We start from the raw sequence: 25,723 nt of genomic DNA, 5'->3' as shown, positions 1-25,723 counted from the left end.
ACAAAGAGTGAACTTGCATTAATTGGAGCTGTGAGTGTGCCTCAAAAGATCAGTTAGTCTGGGTGTCTAGTCAACTTGCATTCTTTCTGTAGGTAATGCAGAAAGACAAACTCACTCTGATGGTGATTCAGAGGAGGATCTTAGGTGTAGTGTATTCTGAATTATTTCCTGGATCAATCTGGGTTTTTGCCCATGGACTATGAAAGCAGCTCTCGAGACTAGATTGTCTAACAACGCACCTGAGTGATTATTTCGAGAAAGACTTCAGTGTCATTTCAGATATTTGCCTTACCTTTAGCTCTCAATGAAATGTCATGGTGAAAGGGTTGTGCTGGAAGAGTAAAAAGGAGATACTCTATAAAAAATGAAGTAGTCTTTCTCCATCACATCCAGCTCCCAAGTGCTTCTAACTCTGCTAATTCAAGAAGTATCTGGAAAATCTGGAGAGAACCGTAAAAATGCCACCAAAGCAATCCAGTGCTTGAAGAATAAACCTGATTGTGAAAAGTGAAAGTAGCTTAACTTTTTTCAAGATATCAAAGAGGAGACAGAGAGAAGAGGACAGGTATAAAATTTTACCAGAGTGACTTCCTATTGTATGAGTGTAAGGCTTTTTAAACACTGATGGCAAAGCAATGTCAGATTAAATAACCAAGCTCACCTTGTTTGATATAGATAAACTTAATCTGGAAATAGGATAGTTTTCTGATACTGAGGACAAGTAAATGTTGGAATATGTGTTAGGGACAGGTTTAGCACTAATTTTGTCTTTAAAATAAACATAAATATAACTTAGTTGAGTTTATGTGGAAAAAGTTATGTAGCTTGAGCATTTTGGCTGGCCTCTTTTGAACTTAGGGTTAGTGAGCCTGTGGAGACCTCCTTGATAGTTTTGTCTCATTACCCTAATAACACTAACCAGTCTTCACCAAGTCAGTGGTACAACAAAATAACATGTTTCATGGCTGAGCTAGTTATCTGCAGAGACTGGGAAGGAATGTTCTTCTTTGATGTTCAGTTGGCTAGATATCCAATGCTTTTTGCCCTCCCCTGATGAACCAAGACTTAGAGCAGTCTTTACCCCTGCTAAAAGATGAAAGAGAAAATCCCATGTCATATGTCTCATTGAAAGTGTTCATGTCTTCTGGGACATGCACACTGCAGCCTTTACAGACAAGAAAGAATTCCCCTCAAACAAGGTTCCCAGGTTTCTTCTTCATTCCAGTTGGCAGATTGAGTTCCTGCTACTGTCATCTGGTTTATCTCAGCCGAAAAACTCTTCAAGTATTGCTGTTACCAGCATCTCCTAGTCTTCTCCCCTGACGTTTCTGAAAGCTAAATTTCTGTGATCTAAACAGATATAGAAGGTCTAATTAGGAAAAAGAATGAATTATCTGTATTAAATTTTGTGGTTTGTGACAGATAAGTGACAGTAAACCAGACTAAATGAGCTGCCAGTGTGTTCCAGCTTTAAACAATTTTAAAATGTCAGATTTTGAAAGCTTGGTCTAGGAGCAGGAATATGGACTAAGTTAGGCCGTTAGGATAAGCACAGCTTAAATGTTCATAGGGAATCCTTTTTCTGACTGGTAAAACCATGGAAGTGAGCTGTGCATAAGCAGTTCCTATTGCAGCGCGCACTGTGCTCAGACCGTTTACCTTCACCAGCAACAAGACTTTTTCTAAAATACCTGTAAATCCAAGCTGTTCTCTCCTGAATTTATTATACCAGCATGTCAAGAATTAGATTGATCATCTTTAATTTATTTGAAAAGGACATTTATGTGAACTCAGAAGATTTAAACAGTCTTAGCACTAATGATGAAAAAAACCCAAAACCCTACAAATAAGTATTAAAGAGGAAGATTGTGAGCTGTTAATTTGTAAGGAAAGGCTGCACAGCACCAGGAGACAAAAAAAAATATATCTATCTCCTGTGCATGGAGGGATTATACAAATCATAGTATGACTATGCACGTGTGACCATATTGTAAGCAGCCACATCAAGAGTTAAATTTACTCGAGAGCTCCCATTTTAAGATTGAAGTGGCTTATAACTTTTGCAAATTTGAACTTCTTTGTTTAAAGCTTTTCATGTCAAGATTTTTTTTGCAGGTCAGTTAGGTGACAGGGAAGTGTAAAGAGGGAGGCACTGGAAACTATCTTGAGGAAGAAAAAGAAACCTAAACTGCCTATTCAAAAATAAAGCTTACAAAGCTGAAACTCCAGAAGCGAGGAAATGCCAAAATAAATTGTTTATTTTACCTTCTTTCTGTTCCTCTGTGCTCATGCAGGAGTTTAGTCTGTAATTAGATATTTTGCTACAGAGCAACTCTGCCTCCCTCAGGGCACAGGCTGGATGCACAACTGGCGAGCAACGATAAAGCTAACATTTGTTTAGTAACTCCATTGGTAACAGAAGTTTTAGCAGAAATTCTGGGAATTTAGTTGTATGTGATGCATTTTTTTTCAGCAACAGCTTTACGTTGGATCTGAGTCAGTCATAGCCCAAGTGAAGTTCCACCAGTGTGACATGTACGGCACTGCCTGTGCTGACTGCTGCCTCGCGCGAGATCCCTACTGCGCGTGGGATGGGATCTCCTGCTCCCGATACTACCCCACAGGAATGCAAGCAAAGAGGTGAGAACTGCTGCTTTCCCTCACAACCCTTTTTGCAAAATACCTACGTGAAGAGTTCCTACCACAACACAAAGATATTCATATCTCCCCCTCATAAAAATAACGGAGCAGTGAGAAAATGTGTCAGATATTTATTAAGTGCAACCTTAGGGGACTGCAAAGGAGCCGTATTAACAGGATGGCATAAACTGCAGCACCAGGAATAATTTTATGAATGAAGCAAAGTCACTTAGCAATTATTTGCAGTAAGTATTAAACAAACTTCTGTTTCCTTATGCCTCTTTTGGTATGCAGAGGAAAGATTCTTTACAACATCAGAGACCTATTTTGGTAGTATTATACAGCAGACATATCATTCTGCAATAACATACACAACAGAATTTCCCAGAAGAGTGAAGAAGATTCTGTGTTAATAGTCAAATACCTTCACAAGCCAAAATGAAACCAGAGCATCTGCAAAAGCTAAGGTTAGGCTTAGCCTTTCTTATTTATATATTTATAAAAAGAAGTTTCTCTAGAGGTCAGTTCAAAGCACAAACCTAATTCAAGTGCTTTAGGTCTTGCCTTGGGCAGAGGACTTCTCCCTGTCACCATTCACTTATTCATGGTTCTTGGCCTTCATTCTTTTGTGCAGTAATTTCCCACATACCTGTCCTCCTTCATTCCCTCTCGAACCCAGTGCCTGTGATTCAGCTACACAGATACTAGAACATACATATTTTATTCCAGACTTTTAAACAAGACCTTAAGTGAGCTTTACCACTAAAAAGGGTAATTTCTAGCCTTAGTCAGCAAAATTTGGGTCATGCGTAATTCAAATCCTTTCGGTGGCTTTTTTTGCAATTACTGTTTCTGCAAATATGTGCTTATATATATTAGACCTACATGGCCTGCAAGGATTAGAATGAATTGAGTGACTTCTGGAGACAGTCCTGAAAACCAGAGGAGATGGTTCATTCAAAACCAAATCATAGTATCCCAGTTTATTATTGTTTCTTAAGGAAAGCCAGGATAGTGTGTGTGTGGGGTGTTATTTATTTGTTTTTCGTTCTACACAACTTATCTTTCCATGAACCTGGATGAGCTCAAGCAAATGCACTGCTGACTGTAGCCAGGCACAAGAGGCGTTTCTGTGGATATTTTCTACAAGATAATGAGCACAGCCATGTTACACTGGGTAGTACAACTTTTGGTGTAAGGCACATTAAAAAGTAAAAATGAGAAATACAGCCAATGACTCAGCATAATTAAGAATCTCTTGGACTTCTTACACTAAGGCATATAGGTTAAACCAAGTAGGGAGTTTACACCACTTTTACAAGCAGGATTGCGTAATTTTCTCATGCTTCTTACAATCAGACCTAAGGGAAGAAGCGGGCTCTGGTTGTCTGCTCAATGTGAGAAGACTTTGGCTAAAACACTCAGGCCCCAGATTAAGAAAGATGAGCAGCTATGTAGTGGGTCAGACAGATTAATTTCCTACAGTAAATAGAAATTGGATTATCGTAATTATAAAGCATATGGGTTACTCATCTAATGTCATAAAAATAATTTGGGGAAGGGAGGGGTTTAAGATATTTCCCAGCAGCTTGCTAAGACTGTAGGAGCATTTACTTTGTTCTGCAGGCTACTTATTGTGTAAGAAAAGATAAGAGAAACTCACTCAGTCCCAAACTCTGTTGTACATTTTTAGCATATTTCTCACCTAAGACAATTTCCAGAGTAGCAGCCTTTAAGTCCCCTGACATAGGCATTTATCCAGGGTTGAGTGGTACCGGCAGCCCCCCAGGCACCTTCCTGTGCCTTACCTCCCCACCATTCAGCAGGTCAGTCTCTAAAAGAAGCAAATACTGCTGTTATCATCATCCTTCTCTTAAGATAAGCACTGCAGCAGTGGAGAAGGGATTTGCACTCAATTGAATGTGCTTGACGTCTACAAAACTTTTTGCGTATAAGAGTTTGGGGAACAGCCAGCAAGAGCTAACACATTGAGAGGGACAGATGGCATTTGCTTTGTTCACTTTAGCGCATAGTTGAGGCTCAGAGCATTTTAAACTTAGGAGCTCACATTCTGTGGTACATGAAGAGGCAGGGAGAGCTACTCAGGACATGTATGGAAGTCATTTTAAGTTGCCTCCTCCTAGGCAGCAGGTGGAGAGCGTTGCTGGAAAAGGCAGGTCTCAGTAGACAACATGAAGTTTTCTGGTACAAAGCGACCCTGTGCAGGTGATAACCCTGCCATGGCAACTTTGGGCTCCAGACAGAATTAATGTCATATCCCAGAGAATACACATCTTAATTTACCCTTGTCTCAGAGCTCCAGATTTCTGCTCACGCTGCACAGGATAGTACAAGTGATGTGAGCACAAGGGGTATTGGAGAGCACTTGTTTCCTCTGTTCCTGGCAGCCCTCCCTTCATCGCGACTCATGGAGCTGTGCCTTACGTTACAGCACACATGAGCAGGCTTTAATACCACCTCAGTCTGCTCAAATGTGACCCTCGTACGGTACATTTAGGTGGGCTTTTGATTTGTAAGAGCAGCCTTGCTAGTGCAGTAAGAAAGAGCACTGCTAAGTGATCTCTTTTTAATTCCAGTCCTACTGGTGAAGAGTTGAACAGAGGCAGAGATGTACAATGAACATGCTCTCCCTGCTTCAATTCAAATGCTATCATCTGCTTTAGAGCCTAATGCCCCCAAGGTGCGACAAGTGTTTGCAGAAACATGAAACAGAACAACTGTTAATTAAGGCATGTACAGGATAAAGAGGGAAATTATATTGCATTCCATTTCCATGAAGTATACTTGAGAAAGCAGAGGTCCAGGACTTAAATGCTTTAGTTCACTATTACCTCTGCAGTCTGATTTAGGCAGGTTCAATTTTTATCTAAACAAGCACAAAATTCTACAAGTGAGGTTCTTTGCTGTGCCAGCTCACCATCCAGGCTGAAAAACAGCTGAAGTCATTTTAAAATGTCTTTCAGCTTGAGTAGGTCTGGTGACCTGTGGTTCTTCAGCTAATTATAAGAAGCTGACGGTCGCCCTCCTGCCTCCTTTCCCTCTCTGGCTTCTTTCCCCACCACGCGCTCCACCAGCAAGTACACAAACATGCTCTTCATCTCTCATGGTTAGCAAGGGAGCACCGAACAGGGTTTTTTTTCCCAAAAAAATATTTTCAACCCCCTGAAGCCTCCTGGCCCTCCTTGCTGCCTGCCCACCATAGGGTGTCCAGGCTGGAGGGGGCAGTGACAGCCGCCCCCGGCTGGGGGCACCCCAGAGAGATGCTTCGGGGCAGGGCGGGGCAGGGCGTGGTGGATAAGGGGTGTGGCCATTGAGGGGATGCTGCCACCTTGCAGCTAAATCCGGGTGTGAACCCAGATGTCCCCCAGTTGGCACATTCGGTTCGGCAAACCAAGCTCATCCTGCTGGTTTCTTACACAAACCTCAATGATTTGTGTAAGCCCCTGACACTCTTCAACTTTGCCTCATCTATGCCTTGAAAAATAATACAGAAACATGGAGATGATGGTAATGGTGATGATGATGATCACTGTGTTGCTTTCTTGCAGATCATTTTTACTAAGTTCCTGAAAGCGTAGAGTTACAGACTGAAATCTAAATTAATGAAGTTATAGATTGCAAAAGACACTTTCATTGTTCAGTACATTTGCTACTCACTGAACATTGTTCCTTACAGTGGTTTATCTTAGGAGTTTTCTGTTACTCTATTATTCACGGAATTCTGAATGAAATGATTACTAAGAAAAAAAAAAAAAACAAAAAAAAAAACAAAAAACAAACAAAACAAAAACCAACCAACCAAACAAAAAAAAACCACAACCCAAAAAAACATGAACACAAGGCTCACTATTTCAGTATTTGTGAAATAAGTTTATTTCCCAGCATGTCTCTCTCTTTCAGCACCTCTCCCCATTTTTTCCTTCTGTTCAAAAAAGTAGCAAGTGAAGGCACTGGTGAAAATATCTTTCTCAGCCTTCACACAACAGAAAAATTCCATCAAACAAACATCTCTTTTTCTCAAATGGTTCAAACAACTAGAGAAATATCCTGTTTTACAGGACAAGGATTTTTTTAGCTCTACAATGATCTTCAGGAACTGAAGGGTAAATAGTACATGCCTACTAACTGTCCTGTTCCTGCTTCATAGGGCTGCTGTGCCTGACAGCAGTAAAAACTTTTTTTTTTCCTTTTCCCCCAAGGCTTATGTCTATAGTATTTATGTATATTTGTGGAAGAGAATACCTCTTCTGATTAAACTGTATACACAGATATGCAAAGCTGGTGGCAGCATTATTCAGCAGTGACACTTAGCAGAGTTATCAGTAAACAAATCTGCAGCATCTATACATTACAATGAGAACTCCCAGGGCATGATAAAGCCCTATTACTATCTCAGCATCTCATTTTTTGCTTGATAATATACATGCATTTTCAGTGCTTCTGCCTAAATGGCCCAACACAGTCCCCACTGAATTTGCAGATTCCGCTGAAAAAACACTGGCAAAACATTGGTTCTGCTGAATATTAGTAAAGGTAAAAGCTGTCCCCTTGGTCCACCAGCACCACTGGATCAAAAGTCCATATGGGTGACAGAACTCAGAAAATAATCACCGTCTACTGGCAGTTTAGAAATATGAATAACACCCATGGGCAAGATCTTTTAATAGTGTAAATTTAAATAGCTTCAGTAAACTCAGGTTGTGCCAAATAAAAATTGTCTTTTGTGTTCAAATAGCATTGGAGAAAAGCTTTAAGTAGTAATTGCAAAGAATAACAAAACTGCTTGGCTTTGCTTGTTTCTATCATGTATGATTTATGCAGTATGCATACCTGCTGTGTAAGATTTTCTACAATGCATATTTCTGTTAATCTGTTATGTATGGCATTGGTAATACTGTGTAGAATTACTCCTTATGAATATATAGGAAAACTATCCTTAGTGTAATTAAACTTCAGATTGCTGGAAGTACTACATCTAGCAAGATAAGACATTCCAACCAGCTCTTTTGTTTTCCTAGTAAGCAATCTCTGATTTTGTATATCAGGGTACTCAGAGGAAAAAACTGCCATATAAAAGCACTGTTCTTCTGGGAATGCACCATAGGATTACAGTTTTCATTCTTTTTCTGTAAATGTATTTGAAGAATTTGAAGCCCAGATCTCACAACACTTCTTTCTTTCAAAAATAATTGCATTATTTCCAGAACACAGCCAGGGCTCACAGGTTCTGACCACAGTTCTGCTACTAGCTGCCTTTCTAGGCATGGGAAAGTCATGACTGCATTTGTTTCCCTATTGAGAAAAATGATCTTAACAACAGTCATTTGTTTCCCTGTTGAGAAAAATTAGCTTAACAAGTGTCTGCTACACAGAGGTAATAAAAGAAAGTATTTCCTCTGCGTTTTGATATTCCCAAGTGAAAAAAAAATAGCATGAGAAGGATATAAGAACTACCTTTGACATACGTGGCAAACTGTTCTAAACTAAAGCAGGGCAATTTCCTTGGCTTCCAAAAAAAAAGAACCCAAAGACAGGCTAAAGGTCCCTTTGAATCTTCCTAGCACTGAATGTTGCCCAGTTCATTCAGAAGATCTTGGTTTAGTATTTATAAAAATAGTGTCGTTATGTATAAACTGGACACACAATTATGCCTCTTCCCCAGTCAAGTGTGTGTCTCTTTTTTTTCAGACATAATTCCCAATAGGTTGAGTAGAGCAAAAATACCAAGGCATAAATGAGCATTTCTCACAAAAATGCTAAATTTTTAGGAATCAAGATTTAGCTCCTTATGTTTTTAATGAATGCCACTTCAGCATAAACCCAACAATCTGTAAGCTAAACTTGTTATCTCAAACAACCCCATTTTTTTCCCTCCAGACGTTTCCGCAGACAAGATGTTCGACACGGAAATGCAGCGCAGCAGTGCTTTGGCCAGCAGTTCATTGGTAAACTACTCACACATTTATGAATTATTAGCAAATACGTGGAGCAGAAAGCACAGACTTTGCCAAGAGTATGAGCCAGACCATGATCTCACCTGAGGTTTTTTACTGGCATATTCCCATAATAAGTTGTAAGAGACATAGAGATGAGCCCATGTCACCCAGGTGTAAGAATGACTTTGTTTCGATGGCAGGTTGGGTGCATCCCATAGTGCTCATGCAGCCCTGCCATTCAGACTAGGGATGTGGTTAATGCATCGTAAGGGCTTCCAACACACATGCAAGTGGAAAAATGGGACAGGGATAAGAAATAACAGGGCTGAATCCTGAAATGAATATGAAATACTGCCAGAGCACTCAGCCAGAACTGAAGGAGCTCTGTAGCATAGACACGGGCAATGACATGCCAGAACACAAATGTTTCTTTGTGATCATTATCAAGATTTGTCCTAAAAAAAAAAATAATACAAAAAAAATACTGTGTCTTATGCTTTTGTCCAGACCGTGGAAAGTGATGATTTCAAACACTGGTATTGGCAATGGCAAAACAGACAGAAAACAGTTGCCTGGACATCCTCAGTATTTTGTAGGATAACACCCAATGCACTTACAGAAGAAAAAAAATCAAATATAAAAGGTTATTTTAGATAGATAACCAGAGAAAAATTATTTAGGTATATATTAGTTATTTAACCAGAGAAAGCATCATTAAAATTGATGTCCATTGTAATATACAGTAGATTTTGGAAAAGTATATTCCAATATGAAATACTAATTACACAGTAAGTTTAAAATACCATAAGAAATCACAGTGATATCAACCCCTGTATTTTTAAGGGTGTAAAATTGATTGGTCTCAAGAATATTTCTCACTACTACGGAATAAGATGATTTCATTAATAAGGGCAATTGATCATTAGTGTAATATCTAGCTTATCTTCCTCCAGATATTTTGTTGGATGGAAAATCAGAATTGAGTTTTGATTAATTTCATTCACCCTGGTTTTATTAGCACCCTTGAGCCAAAACTATACATTCATTTTCCAGGTGTATAACATGGACATGTATAATATTGGTTAGGGCAGTAGAGTTTTTAAGAGTTTCATTCTGCAAAAGGTGTGTGCTCTCATTTTTATCCCTAAAAATATTTCATTATTTATTATATTTAAGCATTCATCAAATCCTCCTGTTTCACTGAGTGAAAATGAAATAGATGAACTATTCATAAGAACCATGCACAAGCAATTAGCAGTGTGAAACACTGAAATTTGTTTCTCTGTGCATAATCTTAGCTGAATCATGGCACAGTTTGGTCCCTTTATCTCAGGAACAGATCCTGTGAGAGTCTGAGATGATGGAAAAATTCATTTAGCAGGTCAGACCTTAACCAGACACCACTTTTCAGTCACTATCTGGTTGGATCTGAATTGAACTTCACTCTTAAAAGTAAATACACCCTGCATATGGGGACTAACAAGTATTGGCAGTAGCACATACTTTTAAAACTTTTGTTTTCCTTCCAGGTGAAGTCCTAGAGAAGACTGAGGAGCGCCTTGTTTATGGGATAGAGTACAACAGCACCCTTCTGGAGTGCACCCCTCGGACCTTACAAGCAAAAGTAATCTGGCTTGTCCAGCGAGCACATGACACTAAGAAGGAAGAGGTAAATATGCTTATATACTAACATTTTAAGTAAAAGAGCCCACTGTTAGGAATATTACATCTTCACTGAAAGGCCTGTCATCAACTGCTGAAAGGTACACGCGTGTCAGGGAAAATCATTATGTTCATTTGCTCTGTTGAATTAACAGACCTAAGAATTTCATCTGGTGATGGCATTCAGCATCTTGATTGCAGATGTTAGAAATCTAGTGAAGCCCGATTTAAGATCTCAAAACAAAAGAGAATCCATCACCTCTCTTGGTACGTTATTGCAGAGGTGAAATGTGCACATATCACTCCGAGTGTTAGTCTAGTTTAACATCTATTCGTTCCTGCTGCCTCACCCATTACATTACAGAACCTTCTGAAAAGAGGTGTTGGTAGATTCTTTGCCTCTTTCACATATATTTCGCTATTATAAAAGTACTTTGTAAGCGTTACTATATTTACCCCTCAATACCTCTTTGATGCACATCAGTGTAGCTGTCTCCACTTAGTATGTGGAAAGATGTAGGGAGACAAGCCTCAGACTGCCAAAGGATAAGGATGGTTGCCTTACTGCCTAGCAGCTAGGCTCTACTGCAAATGTGAGACCCCAGCTCAGACAGACATCTGCACATCTCAGGAGTTGGACTCATCTGATTGTTAGAAAATGTGTATACTTATAATAAAGAGATCTACCCAGGAGCTTCTCAATGTAGGCTGCCTTTGAAGTCAGACTAGATGGTAGTGCAGTTATAGCCAGTGGTATCACCTCATGCTGAACTAGACAGCTTCATTTGGTAAAGTAAAAAAATTACTAGTAAACCACTGCATACAAAAATATACAAAGTAACCAAGGATGCCACACTGCTTTAAATATCTAAAATCAAGCAAGAATGTCATCCCTATTTCAGGCACATTTTTTGCCTGAAGTGTTGTCCAAGTCCCAGATCTTTGCACGGTTTTTCACACTTGGTATTTCCTCAATTATTTAGCTGGAAGTTCCCTATCTATGCATAATCATTCTTACAATAGAACTATTAATCAGGTCTTTCACAGAAGGTAGTGAACTGTGAGGTGGGGAGGATGTCCTACTATATACACATCTTATTGGATGCAGCAGCTCAGATACTGGACGCCAGTAGCGTAAATTTGAACAGACTCTAACCTTCCAGTATGTCTCTATACTACTAAGACAGATTTGTTTTCGTATTTCCTGCTGAAAGTTATTCAGTTTTTCATGAATAATAATACAGTCATTAGAAAATGACAAATAAAAGCAGAAAGAAATAGAATCATGGAGTCATAGAATCACAGAATAGTTTAGGTTGGAAGGGACCTTTAAAGATCATCTAGTCCACCCCCCACCACTACCATGGGCAGGGACGTCTTTCACTAGATCAGGTTTCTCAAAGTCCTGTCCTTGAACACTTCCAGTGATGGGGCATCCACAGCCTCTGGGCCATCTATGCCAGTGTCTCACTGGCAAAATTTTTTCTTTATATTCAAACTGGACCTACTGTCTTTCAGTTTAAAACCATTTCCCCCCATCCTATTGCTACAGCCCCTGGCAAAATGTGTCTCTCCATCTTTCTTAGAAGCCATCTTCACAGCTTGAAAGGCCACAACAGGGTTTCCCCAGTTCCTTCTCTTCTCCAGGCTGAACAACCCCAGCTTTCTCAGCCTTTCTTCATGAAAGAAGCGTTCCAGCCTTCTGGTCATTTTCATGGCCCTCCTCTGGACCTGCTCCAACAGGTCCGTGTCTTTCCTGTATTGAGGACCCCAGAGCTGGATGCGGCATTGCAGGGGAGGGGGGTCTCACAAAAGCAGAGGGTCAGATTTCCCCCCCCCTCGCCCTGCTGGCCACGCTGCTGGTGATGCAGCCCAGGATACAGTTGGCTTTCTGGGCTGTGAGTGGACATGTCTGGCTCTCATCCAGTTCTTCATCCACCAGTATCCCCAAGTCCTTCTCTGCAGGGCTGCTCTCAGTATTTCTCTTCTGCTTAATATTCAGCACTTTACCGTTGAATAGAAAGATGAGGATTCCGTTGCCCTGGGTGCTTCTGATGGCTGGATTAGAGAGCTCAGTGCTCCCTGCTTGCGAGCATCTGTGAATGCCTCTCTCAGGAGCTGTAGGGGGAACTCGAACACCAAACTCAGAACTGAAGCTGTAAGTTCTCCATGGTCCTGCAGTTATACAGATACCTATGAATGTTGCCTGAAAGGCATTTGTCAATGTACAAGAAAGTTCACAGGGATACTTACTACAGGTAAGCTGGCAAATGCACATTTGTTTTCCATTCAGTATTTTATTGGAATGTTTCAAGCTTACTCGCCTCTGTGATTTAGCCCCAAGTGACTAACCCATCATGGGAAAACAGGAGACTGTCTGCTCCACTCTGTCCTCCCATGCTGGCCAGATACTCCAGAGTGCTTTCCTTTCACAGCTCCATTTCTTCTTTACTTCAAGTAAAATTTTTTGTTACTTAGAAACTGTGAATCTTGGATCTCTAATCTTCCTCTCAAAATTAAATATTGTATTCACAAATGTACAGTTCAGAAGTAATTGCTGTGATTGAATGGAATAGCAGAGGGCTGTGCTTTGTAACTGCATGAATTTGTTTTTCAGGTGAAGACTGATGATAGAATAATCAAAATGGATCTTGGCCTCTTATTCCTGAAGCTGCATCGGTTGGATGCAGGGACTTATTTTTGTCAGACGGTGGAACACAGCATTGTTCACACTGTCAGGAAAATCACCCTGGAAATAGTCGAGGAAGAACGTGTAGATGAGATGTTCAATAAAGACTATGAGGAGGAGATACCTCACAAAATGCCATGCCCGATGCAGAGCAGTATACCTCAGGCATCAAAGCCATGGTACAAAGAATTTCTTCAACTGATAGGTTACAGCAACTTCCAGAGGGTGGAAGAATACTGTGAAAAAGTGTGGTGTACAGATAAGAAGAGAAAAAAGCTGAAAATGTCTCCATCCAAGTGGAAATACGCCAACCCTCAGGAGAAGAAGGCAAGGATCAGGCCAGAGCATTACCGATTGCCCAGGAACATAGCTGACTCTTGATGGACAAATTCCATCGACTGTTTCTGAGCAAAATTTCATTTGGACTTATGTAAGTGGGAGAAATCAGTCTTGGGTTTGGTAAATGACACAGGTTTATATATATAAAATATTGGGACTGAAAACAAAATTGCTATGGTAAGTTATACTGTACACTCGTGATGACTGTTTAGAAGCATTTTAAACAAAATCTTCTTAACTATCTGATTCAAAGTAGGTCAAAGCAGAGTTTTGCATTAGGGAGGACGTGACAATCTTCAAACTTTGAGTGCTTGAATCATTTTCCTGTGTGGACCATGCTTGCGCTGTATATTGTTGCACATGACAGCATATTTAACAAATTCAAATAGGTAAGCATTCACAAGTGGATGAAAAATATCTCTTTTCTTTGTTTCACAAATTTCTCCTGCTTCTGAAAGTGGCACATCTTGAGGTCTTTCCTTTTGATTGTGACCTGTCTGAGTTTATCACTGAGAACAATGAGTTGTGTTAATACAGTGTGCTGCTATCTCTAAAGGTAACAAAGGGAAATCCTATTTACTTCCCACAATTTTTTGCCTGATCGGTTATTTATGAAGCGCAGTGTGCTCTCACAGCTAAATAATATTGCCTAGTAACATGGTGTAAGTAAAATGCATGCTGAGAACACAAACAATGAAATTATTCAACTTACCTATATAAAAACTTGGAATAAGGGTTTAGATAGAAAACGAGCCTATCTTGCTTCTAGTAAGGGACATTGAGTTGGTAATGACAGGAATTGAGGGAGTGCCCTCTTGTGGCAAAACAGAGCAAAAGCCAATATTATCATCGATTTTCTGAAGAAATGTGTATAGCAAAGAAGTATTACCCGGATCCACACCTGGTTTATTTTCATCACACACTTCTAGTCTCTATGTGCTAAATCCACAGGTTTAGAAGGCAATGCTGTAAGTCATTTATACTGGAAAGACAGCATTTAAAGTAAGTAATGTTTTATATTGTTGATGTGCTTTTGGGGTAAAATGCAGTCATAAAAAGTTAGGGTGCAGATTAGAAACAAGAGCAGCTATACGCAGCTGTGTTTCTATAGTTTAAGGCTCTGCTCCAGGTAAATCTTTTCCTGATATGTGATCTCTGGCCAAAAGGGCTGCTTTGCTGCTTTTGTGAATGATACCAGGAAAGATCAAAGAACAAAATCACTTACAATCAAAGTCTTTCAAGACTGACTTAAAAAAAAAAAATATATATTTCTTTGAGTATAAGAGATGAGATGAAGAAAATGCAGAAAAAATAGCATTCCACTACTTAAGAAATCTGATATTACATTATGAACTGATATTTTTAAAAATTGGAAATAATAAGAAAAAAAAGATAGGGAGGTTAATAAACACAAATGAGTCACAAATGAGTTAACTCCAAATAAGACCCTGATGCCAACAGGGAAAATAACCAAGCTGATACAGATGTTGATGCCACCAAGAAACTATAGGAGGGACTCATCAGCCACGAAGAGGTTCACGTTCAGCTTCAACTTCTAATCAGGAAACAGGATATGGACTTAGCGGGAATTAACAGCCTGGGTAACAGAGATTTGCTAGGTTTGCTGTGTTAACAAACGCAGCAATCGATGCTAACCCAGTGTTTTCTAAACAGGCTGTGTGCGAGAGGATCTCTCAGCTGCTGGCAGGACCAGCAAGCCTTGCTGTGCTCCTCTGGGAACAGTCTGTCCCAGTGTTTGAAAGGAGCCCATGGGCACCCTCTGTCAGCAGCTGCAGTATGAGGAAAACAGGGATTCACCTTGTGTCACTATAATAGAAGATACATCTTTCAGCCAGGCAGTGTCAAGTAAATCAATTTATCTGAGGGTTTGCTTTGTTTAGCTAGAATGCCTGTCTAAGAGATGGGACTGGACACTGTGCACAGCCTTGCACGGATCTACGCAGTTGTTGACTTTGATCTTATGCAGGTGACTGGATAAACTCACTTTCTTGTGACAGTTTAATGGAACTTAGTTGGAGTTAGGATTCTTTGTTGTGTGGAAAGTGCTAGCACTGAAGGCTGTGTCAGAGAGAACATGCACAGAACAAGTATCCCAGATTTATACCTAATCCCCATACAATCCTCACTGGCATCCTTGATGGAAAACTGTTAAAACACCGCTGAAATCCATTTCTGATGAATTATGGAGTCTGCTTCCTCTCAACAGTAATGGGAGCTATATTTTACTTTTTCTGATTCATTTGCTACTATCTAGTGCCAAATGTACTATTAACAGACTATTAGAAACGAATAACCGCATCTCAGCCTGACAGAACAACTTTGTGTCCCATTCTCTGAGATTTCAGATGGAAATCATGTGATACGCAAACCAGGAATCCTGATTTAATATAACAGTATGTATTTTTAGCTCCCCATCTCCTTAGCGGTTACATGTGGAGAATTGCATTAAATCTTTACTTACCTTTTAAAATTTAAATTTCTAGCTCACACTTTGCTGCTTTCATGGTTGCAATGCCTGTGAGAATTCAGAACTACAAGGTCTTGTTCAAAGAGTGCTATGACATCTATGGAAGAAGAGAAAGAGCGACAATGTATTTTGGAAGGATACGCACAAATGTGCTCATACAGACAATGTTATTTAAAATGCTTCTTTGTATATTTGGGGGGCATTGTCTGCTTCTTTTCATTATGAGTTTGATGTATTTTGTATGTGCATGAAGTGGTCAAATTATAAATATAATTAAGAACCATATTTGGCTGAAATAATCTGTATTATTCCTCATCATTTATTTTCACCAGACAATATGACTATGTGCAGATCAGTAGTCACACATTATTTACAGATGCCCTTTACTGTGCATTTTATGAGCAGATCAGGACAGAGGGATGTTAGTATACAGTAACCAAGTGGGAAACTGTGGCACAGGATAATGAGTAACTTCAGTCTGTTAATGTCAGGTAGATTTGAGAAAGCCATGATTAGAGCATCATCTGCTGCATGAATGTATTTTGAGAGTGGAACATGGTCACTTAAACACAGAATCAAAGAATCACAGAATGGACACGATTGGAAAGGACCTCTGGAGATTATCTAGTCCAACTCCCCTTTTTAAAAATAAATAAAAAAAAAAAAAAACCATCACAAACACAGTCCCCCACTACCACAAATTATGCACTCGAGTTTCTTGCATTTGGGGAAATGGCAGGGGTCAGCACACCTGAAGTTTAGGGGATGAGCCTCACCCTGGGAAAAAACCCTGCCTGATCATGGTGTCTCCCCTGCCAGGTAGGAAGATTCTAACTAATGGAAATTCACAGAGAAACAACAATTTGGATAACTCTTTGAGCTCTGCCCTGTGTCCTGATGAGGGACAAGCCAGATCGCTTGGACTAAACACTTTGCTCTTGCTCTTGCTCTTTTGCTATCAATGAGATGTAAATGCACCACCTTGTACAAACTACTGCAACTCTCAGATTCTGTTTGGGCACGAAGCCAGAAGACTGCTAGCCTGCCATGAAATTCCTGGCTCAAAACAGGCTTTTAGGTTCTACACAACTTTTCTGTAGCACAAAAGAGATCTCTTTATGTAAGCAAGAAAGAAAAATAACTGCCCTACATCAAGTACCTGAATAGCAGAGTTAACAGAAGAAGCACTTGCATTAACATAACTAGCGTAGTTACAGAGTTTCTCTTGTTCTTTAATTTTCTTCTAATTTTGGGGGAGGGGGGGAAATCAGTTTTCTTTTCCCCTAAAAAAGCAGTCTGTCAGTTTCCCTAAAAAGTCCATTAATCTCCTTATCCTACCTTGGAGCAGTGAAGCTGGAGTTATTTATGCAACTTTATGTCTCTGGGTCCAGAAGGCACAAATGTCTCTGAAAGCTGCACTGTCCAGATAAGAGGCACTGAAAGTGAGCTTTTCTACATCTGTAACCTAGCAGGGTGCCCGCAATTCCTATCAGCCCCGGAATCCTGTTCAATTCACCAAACTACTGCTTTTAAAGGAGAATTCATGTCCAGTTAACACAAGTATTTATCATAAATGAAGACATGATTGACAAGTCCTGCCTTTGGGTAAAATTTACTTCTCCACCAGTAATGAGTGATTTATTTATTTTTTTTATTTTAATTTCTTGAAGAAATAAGCTATCTGACTAGCAGTGCAAAGAGAAAAATGGCAGGGCTGGCAATGTCAAGTAAAGCTACTGGTAGCTATGAGTTAATCAACATTTTACAGTGATGCACACATTTCCAAACAAATTTACCAAACATGAACCTAATCCATCACTGTAATCTCATTTCACAAAACAACTTTGCCCCCTTGAGCTATGACCCTCCTGTAATGTTGAACCAGGAAACAGATTGTTAAACCTTTTTACACATGTGCTCATAATTTGCCGAAATGAGAAGTGCAGGACTGAGCATAGTTGAATGTAGTTGGGGCAGGAGAGCCTTAGCTGCCCAATTCCTAGCTTTCCTGAGATTCTTATCCATATCTGGAAAGAGCAGATTTAATTGCAGGAGGAGAAGCCTGGATTCAGATCCTGTTTCAGAACATCTGTGAGCTAAAGAGCCACTGTGAATAACTTGTTTCAGTAGACTTCCCCAATTGCAACACCCAGAAAACTCCATTGAAACAACCCATCTCTACTTGCACTGTCAGTTAATACAACTGCAGAATTTAATGCCTGTGACAGTGGGTTTTTCACATCTTTGAAAAGCCACATTTGAAGAAGTACAGTCTAGGATTACATTTAATGTGGATGCATTTGTATTTAAATTATGAACTCTCAGAATAACTCTAGCAAGTTTGAAATTCAGCATATCCAACAAAATCACACATACAGCCCATGATGATTTTTTCTCAGTCTGAAGAATTGCACTCACCCAGTGCCCTCACCATGGACTTCAAGCATGTCTGTGAAGGCACACAATAATATCAATAACCATCATCATCATCATCATGCTGCAACAGCTGAAGCTTACTGTCTTCTCTTCCCACTAATAAGAGATGAATTTTACAGACCAAGACCAATAGGCATGAGTAATGCACCATGAGCATTTTCTGCATTTGAATTTGTTATATGTTATTAATGATTAGAATTTGAAGAATGCACTGTGGACCTTGTCAGAATCAAGGTAATGGAAATATTCCACTTGTAGCTTTAACTCAGGCACACAGAACATTAGTACTTCATTAACTGCATTTTCTTCTGCTTAAATGTGTTAGTTACTACATTATTATTTTACAATCCTTAAAAAGAATGGATATTTTATAGTGCTTTTTATGTTCAAAATGTGTTTAGTTTCACAACAGCCACCAGAGAGATGAAAATACATTTTATCATCCCTTACTCTGTTGTTTACTGGAGCAGAAGCCTGTGGCCAGGCAAAGCTCCCCCACTACCCGATGCCATGTCATGCTGCAGCAATGTAGGGTAGTGCCAGGTGAGTGGGCAAGTTAAATCAACACATGCGGTGCCACCCTGAGACCCCAGCCTGGGCTCCAAAAGCAGCGTGTAAGGGCATGTTTGTATGAATCTTTTGGGGTTTTTTTTTTTTTTTTTGGTTTTTTTTTTTTTTTCTGGCAGCTTAGGTTTATGGTAGTATCAGTAACACATCCTGTTCAGTCATTCCTGCTATAGGGTAGAAACTTTTGGAAGAGTATCAAAGTGAAAATTCAGAGGTTAGTAAGTCTATCAAGGAATGTAAAGCCTCTTTACAGCAATGCCCATTCATGGTCTTGTCAGACTGAGTCTAGGGTACAGTCCATATCAATGTTTAAAGCACAAGAGCCTGTGGTTGTTCAGGCTTCTTTGATTCAGTTTGAGTTTCTTGTTGTTTGTTTGGGTTTGGTTTTTTGTTGTTGTATTTTTTTGAGGGGGGGATAAGGTGTTGGGTTTTATTCATTTGTATGTTGTTTCTTTTTTATTATTTTTCCTCATAATTGTTGGAGAAAAATACAATTTTTTAGATTACTATCTATCAGGTCCTTCTAATATATGTTCATTAGGATGAGATGATTCACCAGTTTAACTCCACCACAATGCTTTAAGGTAATCAGAAAGAACATTTCAAGCTAATTTTTGGCACAAAGTAAATACTCTAAAGCATCAGAGCTACCAATATAGCTGATAATATGGTAACTACTTCTGAGCAGTTTTGTCTTAGAGAGCTAGCAATTAAAGCTAGTGGGGAGGATGAAGTTGACAGCATTCATCAAGAAATAAATTGGGGAACAGTTTTTTAAAAGCAGAAAGTGATGTATTCTTAGTTATTCAGAGGTCATATTTCATCAGATACTAAGTTTAATAAGAAATCATTGTTATTTAGATTTGCTTGGAAGCTAGGGGAATTAAGTGCTCACTCACTTGTATACCACATTTCTGTGAAAAAAGATATTCATAAACCTGAAGTATAACTTCCAAAGAATACCTACTTTTCTATGTTCCTGCATTTTAATAATTTTGAAAAAAAGCAGAGATATTTTTTTAACACCTAAAAAATTTAATAATTTTTCAAAGTGCACTGACCTTTTAATAGTATGTTCATTGTAACAATTCATTTAACCTCCAGAATGTAAAATATTATCTTGAAATAATGAATGTTCCAGCCTAGAACATTACCATTTCTGTTCTGCATTCTGGCTTTTTGCCTATTTTCCATACTTCTGTGGCATTGTTTTCCGAGTTTCATTAAGTGTTACACTGGGCAAAGAGAACTGTGAACTGGCAGATGAATATTTGGCTGTTGGTGTAGGATTATATAATGATATGAGAACTGCTCACCCCCAGAAGCTTTTAGAAAAGACCTTGAACTGTAATTTGTTATCATAGTTCCTGTGCCTGGGTAGATTATGAATTGGTGAATTGTGGGGGGATTTTTGATTGCATAGAGAATATGCTCCAGAAAGGCAGAAATAACCTTTTGTTGCCTTAGAACAAAAGAAAAAAAGAAAAAAGAAAAAAACATATTTCAAAATGTTTTCCATCCCATCCATTCTTTTCAAAGCACTTAAAATGCACAAATTAGGAATCCACAGAGAAGAAATAGTTACAAAGGTGGCCTTTTGGGGGCTTCCTCAGTGCTTCGTGACTGGTTAACATGGCCACCTGCTGCATCTTTCGTGGCAAACACATGGCCAGTATGAACTCAAGGTCTCCATGTCCTCTTCTGTAGCTGTCAATGGGGCTGAAGCTGCCAAGAGGATTGCCCTTCTACAGCTTGTGCCAGGGAGCATGTCCCAGTAGAGATGATTTTTACCACTGTTTGTCTTCAGTGTGTTTAAGCGCAGCTCTGCTCTGATCCAGGGAACCAGGCAACACATGGATTGTGAAGTCCTGTAGGAGACATTGCAAAACCTACATGGTGAGAGCCAAGCATCCCGGATTAGAGGACCTGTTGGTGAGAGAGAGTTGGATGTAGGATGACTGGTAGGGAAGCGGGTGGACAATGCGGGGAACCATTTCTCACTCACAACGACTATTTGCAATTCACTGCATTTGGTATAGTACAATGCAGGAGAAGGTGGCAGGAAAAAGAAGTATTTGTTAGTAACTTCTGTAGTTTGAATTTTCCTTCTTGGAGAGCTGGTGTCACAGAATTAAAATTAAGCAAATGCACCATTTGGTCAGCAGATGCCATATGCTCCACAGAGCTCTCAATTGTAAAGCAGTCTGCACAGAGGGCCATCATGACTACAATTATGGAAAGCCCACAAAAAAAAAAATCTATTAACCTGGTGGGAGCTGAATATGCATGCAGGCTACACTTTCAAACGCTACAGAGGGATCATATTTATCCCCTATTGTATTTAGGCTATAGGGGAGGTGGGCTTTCTTCCATCTCACTAGGCATAAGGCTGTAAAAGACTTTCAAAGGTAGGAGAGCTGAAAAATGGACTGTGATCTCTTTCTGGTCCCATATTCAGTCCATCCCCTACATAAGAATGGGGTCTTTTAAGCCACATTAAAACCAGTATCAAATGAAGCAATTAGTCTATTTTTGTAATCATGAACAAAAGCCATGTTGTGGGAAATCTCTTCTAACCTGAAACTGAACCTTCCTGTCATCAGCACAACAAAGGCCCTTCTCCTCACACAAGGTTTAGACAGGCAAATAGACCAAGGTCTGGTTAATCAAGGACATAGTCAAGGCAGTGATTTGTGCAGCACAGATGGTGTGTCTTTCTTTAATGCATACAAGACATTTACCTTAAGTCAGTAAAACTAACCTGCTGAATCTACAACCAGTAGATATTTTGTACCAGATTTAAAAGAAGTTGCTTCTAGCTTTGCTTTCTTTGGAGACAAACTATTTTGTTTCTTCCAGCAAGAGCTGGCTATCTCCTAACATGACAAGTCCAGGGGGCACACAACAAGAGGCATTTGTACAGATCGTAGTCCTAAGAAGAGGTTTACCTCTCACATGTTGTCTGTTCATACTGGATGTACCACACGAGTGCTGCAGGAACAGAAACCAATGTCTTATTATCATGTGCGTTTTGTGATGAGACTTTTTTGTAAGGTGTGCAATGTAAGGATTATCAAATATATGGCAAAAGAAGAAACAGTTCCAAAAACATATTTCAGGCAATTAAACTAGGTCCTTGTGGCAATGCCTTCAAGCTATTCTGCAATATTGTGCAAAGCAGCAATTAATTTCCAGCCTCTTCTTTAATTACAGTAGCAGATAGCTACCACAGAGATCTCCATGCTAAGCAATCTCTCCATATTTTCATTTATGCTACTCCAAGGACCAGATTTCTGTTCAAAGGAAGACTAATTTTAAATCAGAGGCAGGATCTCATAGAGACTGAACATCTTCACCACCACAAGGAACACTTTGCTTTCCGTTATACTCGGAATTCTTTGGGACTTTCTACCACAAGCAAATAGCATAATCTCATCTGGGCTCCTTTTCCCATGAAAGGTTGGACCAGATAGTCTTTCCAGATCCCCTCCAATCTGGTCTGGTCTGTGATTTTGTGATCCTGTGAATATCACAGTTCAATTAATTACACCACATTTAGTATGTGTTGAACGCAAAGTAAAGCTGCTTATGTCTTTCTCTGGCTTCAGATTTGTGTGCCAGTCATTTGTAAAATCTTTCTATTACTTGGTCCTCAAAGAGAGATGTCACAACTCAGCAGGGTGTGACGTTATCTTTAAGAGGAAGCACTAGGTGAAAACTACATGTTCTTTGGTACCTCTTAATATCCAGGTTGAAAACTGAAGATGACTTCTCTGCTGCATGTTTTTTGCACATTTAATGCCTTGTTTCTCCAATTTCTTACATCACTACAGAACTAGGTACTGAGGAAAAAAAGTGCATGCAGATTTATTTGTTGACTGAATGAAGTTCCAGCTTTCAAAAAGATGAAGTTAGAAGGAAATACTTCACACGCCTTAGTAATAGCAATGACAGCTGCTGAGAAACCCATATGATCCAGCTAGGCCTTAGCCATGTATCACTTTCCCACCCCTCTGTGAGATACACTTGGAGAGCTGCTCCTGATCTGTTAGCTCCACTGTTAATTCTTCTGAGTTCAGAAGATGTCCAGAATAGAAAAAAACTCACCTCCTGGTAGGCCTGAGTCACAATGATGAAAAGCTGATACTGTTGGTAGCCCTGGCATACATACTTTTTACAAGACTTGAAAGCAAGCCCTGGAGCTACTGCAATTATCAGAGCTTCCCAGGCATCAAACACCTGACGGATCTGCCAAACAATAACATAAACAAGTCAGAATTTCATCATTAAAGAACAACATTACTCTGAGTTCAAAATGCCTGCTGTTTAACATGTAATGCAATTAAGCGAAGTTCACCCAATGGATGAAAAGGAAATTTGATGATCAGATTAGCTGATGCCCATGGGGTATGCTGAAGGCTTATCAGATTTCATGTGAGGAATCAGAAAGAAAGTTCTTCCCATGCAACTCTATGCAGGCTTAGTTCTGTCCTGCTTTTCTTCATTTTGTTTTCCCTGCAGAAGGGGATTATTTCTGCTTTCCATCATTACATTATCTGAAATTAAAATTAAAAGCTTTAAGAACTGCATAAAGCTCATAACTCCCTGATTAATCTGGTAGCCTTTTACAATGGACTGACTATGTTGGTGGATAAGGGAAGAGCAAGTGATGTCACCTCTCTTGACTTCTGTAAGGTCTTTGATATGGTACTCTACAACATTCTTATCTCTAAATTAGAGAGATATGTATTTCATGGATGGATTATTAGATGGATAGGGAGTTGGCTGGGTGGCCATGTCCAAAGAGTTACAGTAAATGGCTTAACATCCAAGTGGAAACCAGTAATGACTTGTGTCCCTCAAGGGTCTGCACTGACACCAATGTTATTTAATATCTTCACCACCAACAGAGACAGTGGGATTGAGTGCACCCTCAGCAACTTTGAGGATGACACCAAGCTGAGCGGTGAAATTGTTTCACTAGAGGAAAGGGGGTGCCATCCAGAGGGACCTTGTCAGGCTTGAGGAGTAGGCCCATGACAACCTCGTGGGGTCCAGCAAAGCCAGGTGCAAGGTCCTGCACTTGGGTTGGGGCAATTACCAGCATCAGTGCAGACTTGGGGATGAATGCATTGAGAGCAGCCCTGCAGAGAAGGACTTGGGGATCTTGGTGGACAAAAAAGTAGACAATGAGCTGGCAACGTGCACTTGCAGCCCAGAAAGCCAACCATATGCTGTGCTGCATCACAAGAAGCGTAGCCAGCAGGTTGAGGGAGGTGATTCTGCCCCTCCACTCTGCTCTCATGAGACTCTGCAAGCTGCCTGGAGCACTGCACCCAGCTCTGGGGTCCCCAGTATAAGACATGGACCTGTTAGAGGGCGTCCAGAGGAAGGCCATAAAAATGACTAGAAGGCTGGAATGCTTCTCTTATGAAGTTGGGGTTGTTCAGCCTGGTGAAGAGAAGGTTCTAGGGACACCTTTCATGGTGGCCTTTCAAGCTATACAGACAGCTTCTAAGAAAGATGTAGAAAGACTTTTTACCAAGTGCTGCAGTGACAGGAGACGGGGCAACAGTTTTAAACTGAAAGAGGGTAAGTTTAGACTGGACATAAGGAAGAAATCCTTTTTTTGGTGAGACACTGGTACAGGTAGCCCGGAGAGGTTGGTAGATGTTCCAGCATTGGAAGAATTCAAGGTCAGGTTTGACAGGACTTTGAGCAACCTGATCTAGTGGAATGTGTCCCTGCCCACGGTAGGGGCGGTTGGACTAGATGATCTTTAATAGTCCCTTCCAAGACAAACCATTCAGTGATCCTGTGATTCTATGACTCATAGTCCTACTGTATGTGTAAGCCACATACGTGAGTTGTTCTTGTAACAGAGATTATATGAATCTGCTTCAGACAGTATGAGCTGAAGCTTTTAGTTAGGAGTTGCCCATCCAGTTCTAATGAAGGTAGTTAAAAGTTGTAATTATATATATGAACTCCCAGGGAACTGCTGAATTAGCTGATAATTACTACGTATGGTACAATAACCTTGCCTGTAAACATCTGATATTTCTGTTAGTACCTTGATATTTTCCTACTCCTGCCATTTCTGTTTATATCATCAGTTTAAAACACTTTAAAGTTATCTGCAAAACTAGTCTATATTTTGGGTGTTCAGTGTGAAAGCCTTCATTCTGTTCCCAGAAAATGAGGATTTTACACTAGGAATTTTCTGCCTAGAATCTTCTATCTCTGCTATGACTGTATTCTCAAATCTCTTATTATCTCTATAAGGCTTTTCTTGCATCAGCAGTCTCTTGAATTCCCCTTATTTCTCCAGTGAAGACTTTTTTGAATTTTCATATTTAAAAATGTCATTTAGATGCAAACACTATACTAAGTAATTTACAGAAATCAGCTACAGACTTTCTTTATAGCAGAGAGTGAGTCTTCTTCAGATCAAGGATTTAGCTTGAGGAACTTGAAGCCAATCTTTTAGCACATTTAGCATGTTTAGTATTCTTAAAAAAGAAATATCAGCAGCTGATTAGATTTGCACAGCAATGTGTTTGGACATGTACAAACACAAACTGTGAACCAGTTTTGGAAAAACTCATTGTGGATTCTGAAAGGTAGCTTATACGCTTAAGCCGTCATCTTTATTAAATGATACTGCATGGTAATAGGCTACATACATACATCATTTGGTATTTAACTAGACTGCAGGGTTAAAATAAACCCAACAAATATTTAAATATCTATAGAACTATACAGAAAAGTAATGTGGACAAACACATTCAGAGAAATTTTCTTTTACTGTATAGTTTCTCCAGAGTCTCATTTCTGAGGCTTAATTCCTTTGGATATACCTGAAAGATAACCAGTGAAAATGCAATTACGTTACTCAGTAAATAAGTGCCACTTACTTCCTTAAAAGAACTAAGAATGTCACTT

The 25,723-nt window shown here is 39.7% G+C and overlaps 1 protein-coding gene and 1 non-coding gene across 2 annotated transcripts in view; one reads left to right on the top strand and one right to left on the bottom strand.

Annotated features, from left to right (window-relative positions):
• SEMA3E (semaphorin 3E) overlaps positions 1 to 14,669 on the top strand; it is a 139,412-nt gene extending 124,743 nt beyond the window's left edge. Inside the window, exons 14-17 of the mRNA XM_040596692.1 lie at positions 2,474 to 2,640; positions 8,539 to 8,606; positions 10,127 to 10,266; positions 12,877 to 14,669. Coding sequence (XP_040452626.1) covers positions 2,474 to 2,640; positions 8,539 to 8,606; positions 10,127 to 10,266; positions 12,877 to 13,329 — 828 coding nt within the window. The 3' untranslated portion in view covers positions 13,330 to 14,669. The remainder of the gene's footprint in view (positions 1 to 2,473; positions 2,641 to 8,538; positions 8,607 to 10,126; positions 10,267 to 12,876) is intronic.
• Positions 14,670 to 16,438: 1,769 nt separating this feature from the next.
• Positions 16,439 to 16,602, bottom strand: LOC121089690. The gene has a single exon (XR_005828317.1). It is a non-coding gene; the product is annotated as a U1 spliceosomal RNA (small nuclear RNA).
• Positions 16,603 to 25,723: the final 9,121 nt, after the last annotated feature.

Source organism: Falco naumanni, chromosome 5 (assembly GCF_017639655.2).
Source record: "Falco naumanni isolate bFalNau1 chromosome 5, bFalNau1.pat, whole genome shotgun sequence".
Classification (NCBI taxonomy): domain Eukaryota; kingdom Metazoa; phylum Chordata; class Aves; order Falconiformes; family Falconidae; genus Falco; species Falco naumanni.
Note: the sequence above shows the minus strand (reverse complement) of the source record. Positions and strands in the feature narration are given on the sequence as shown.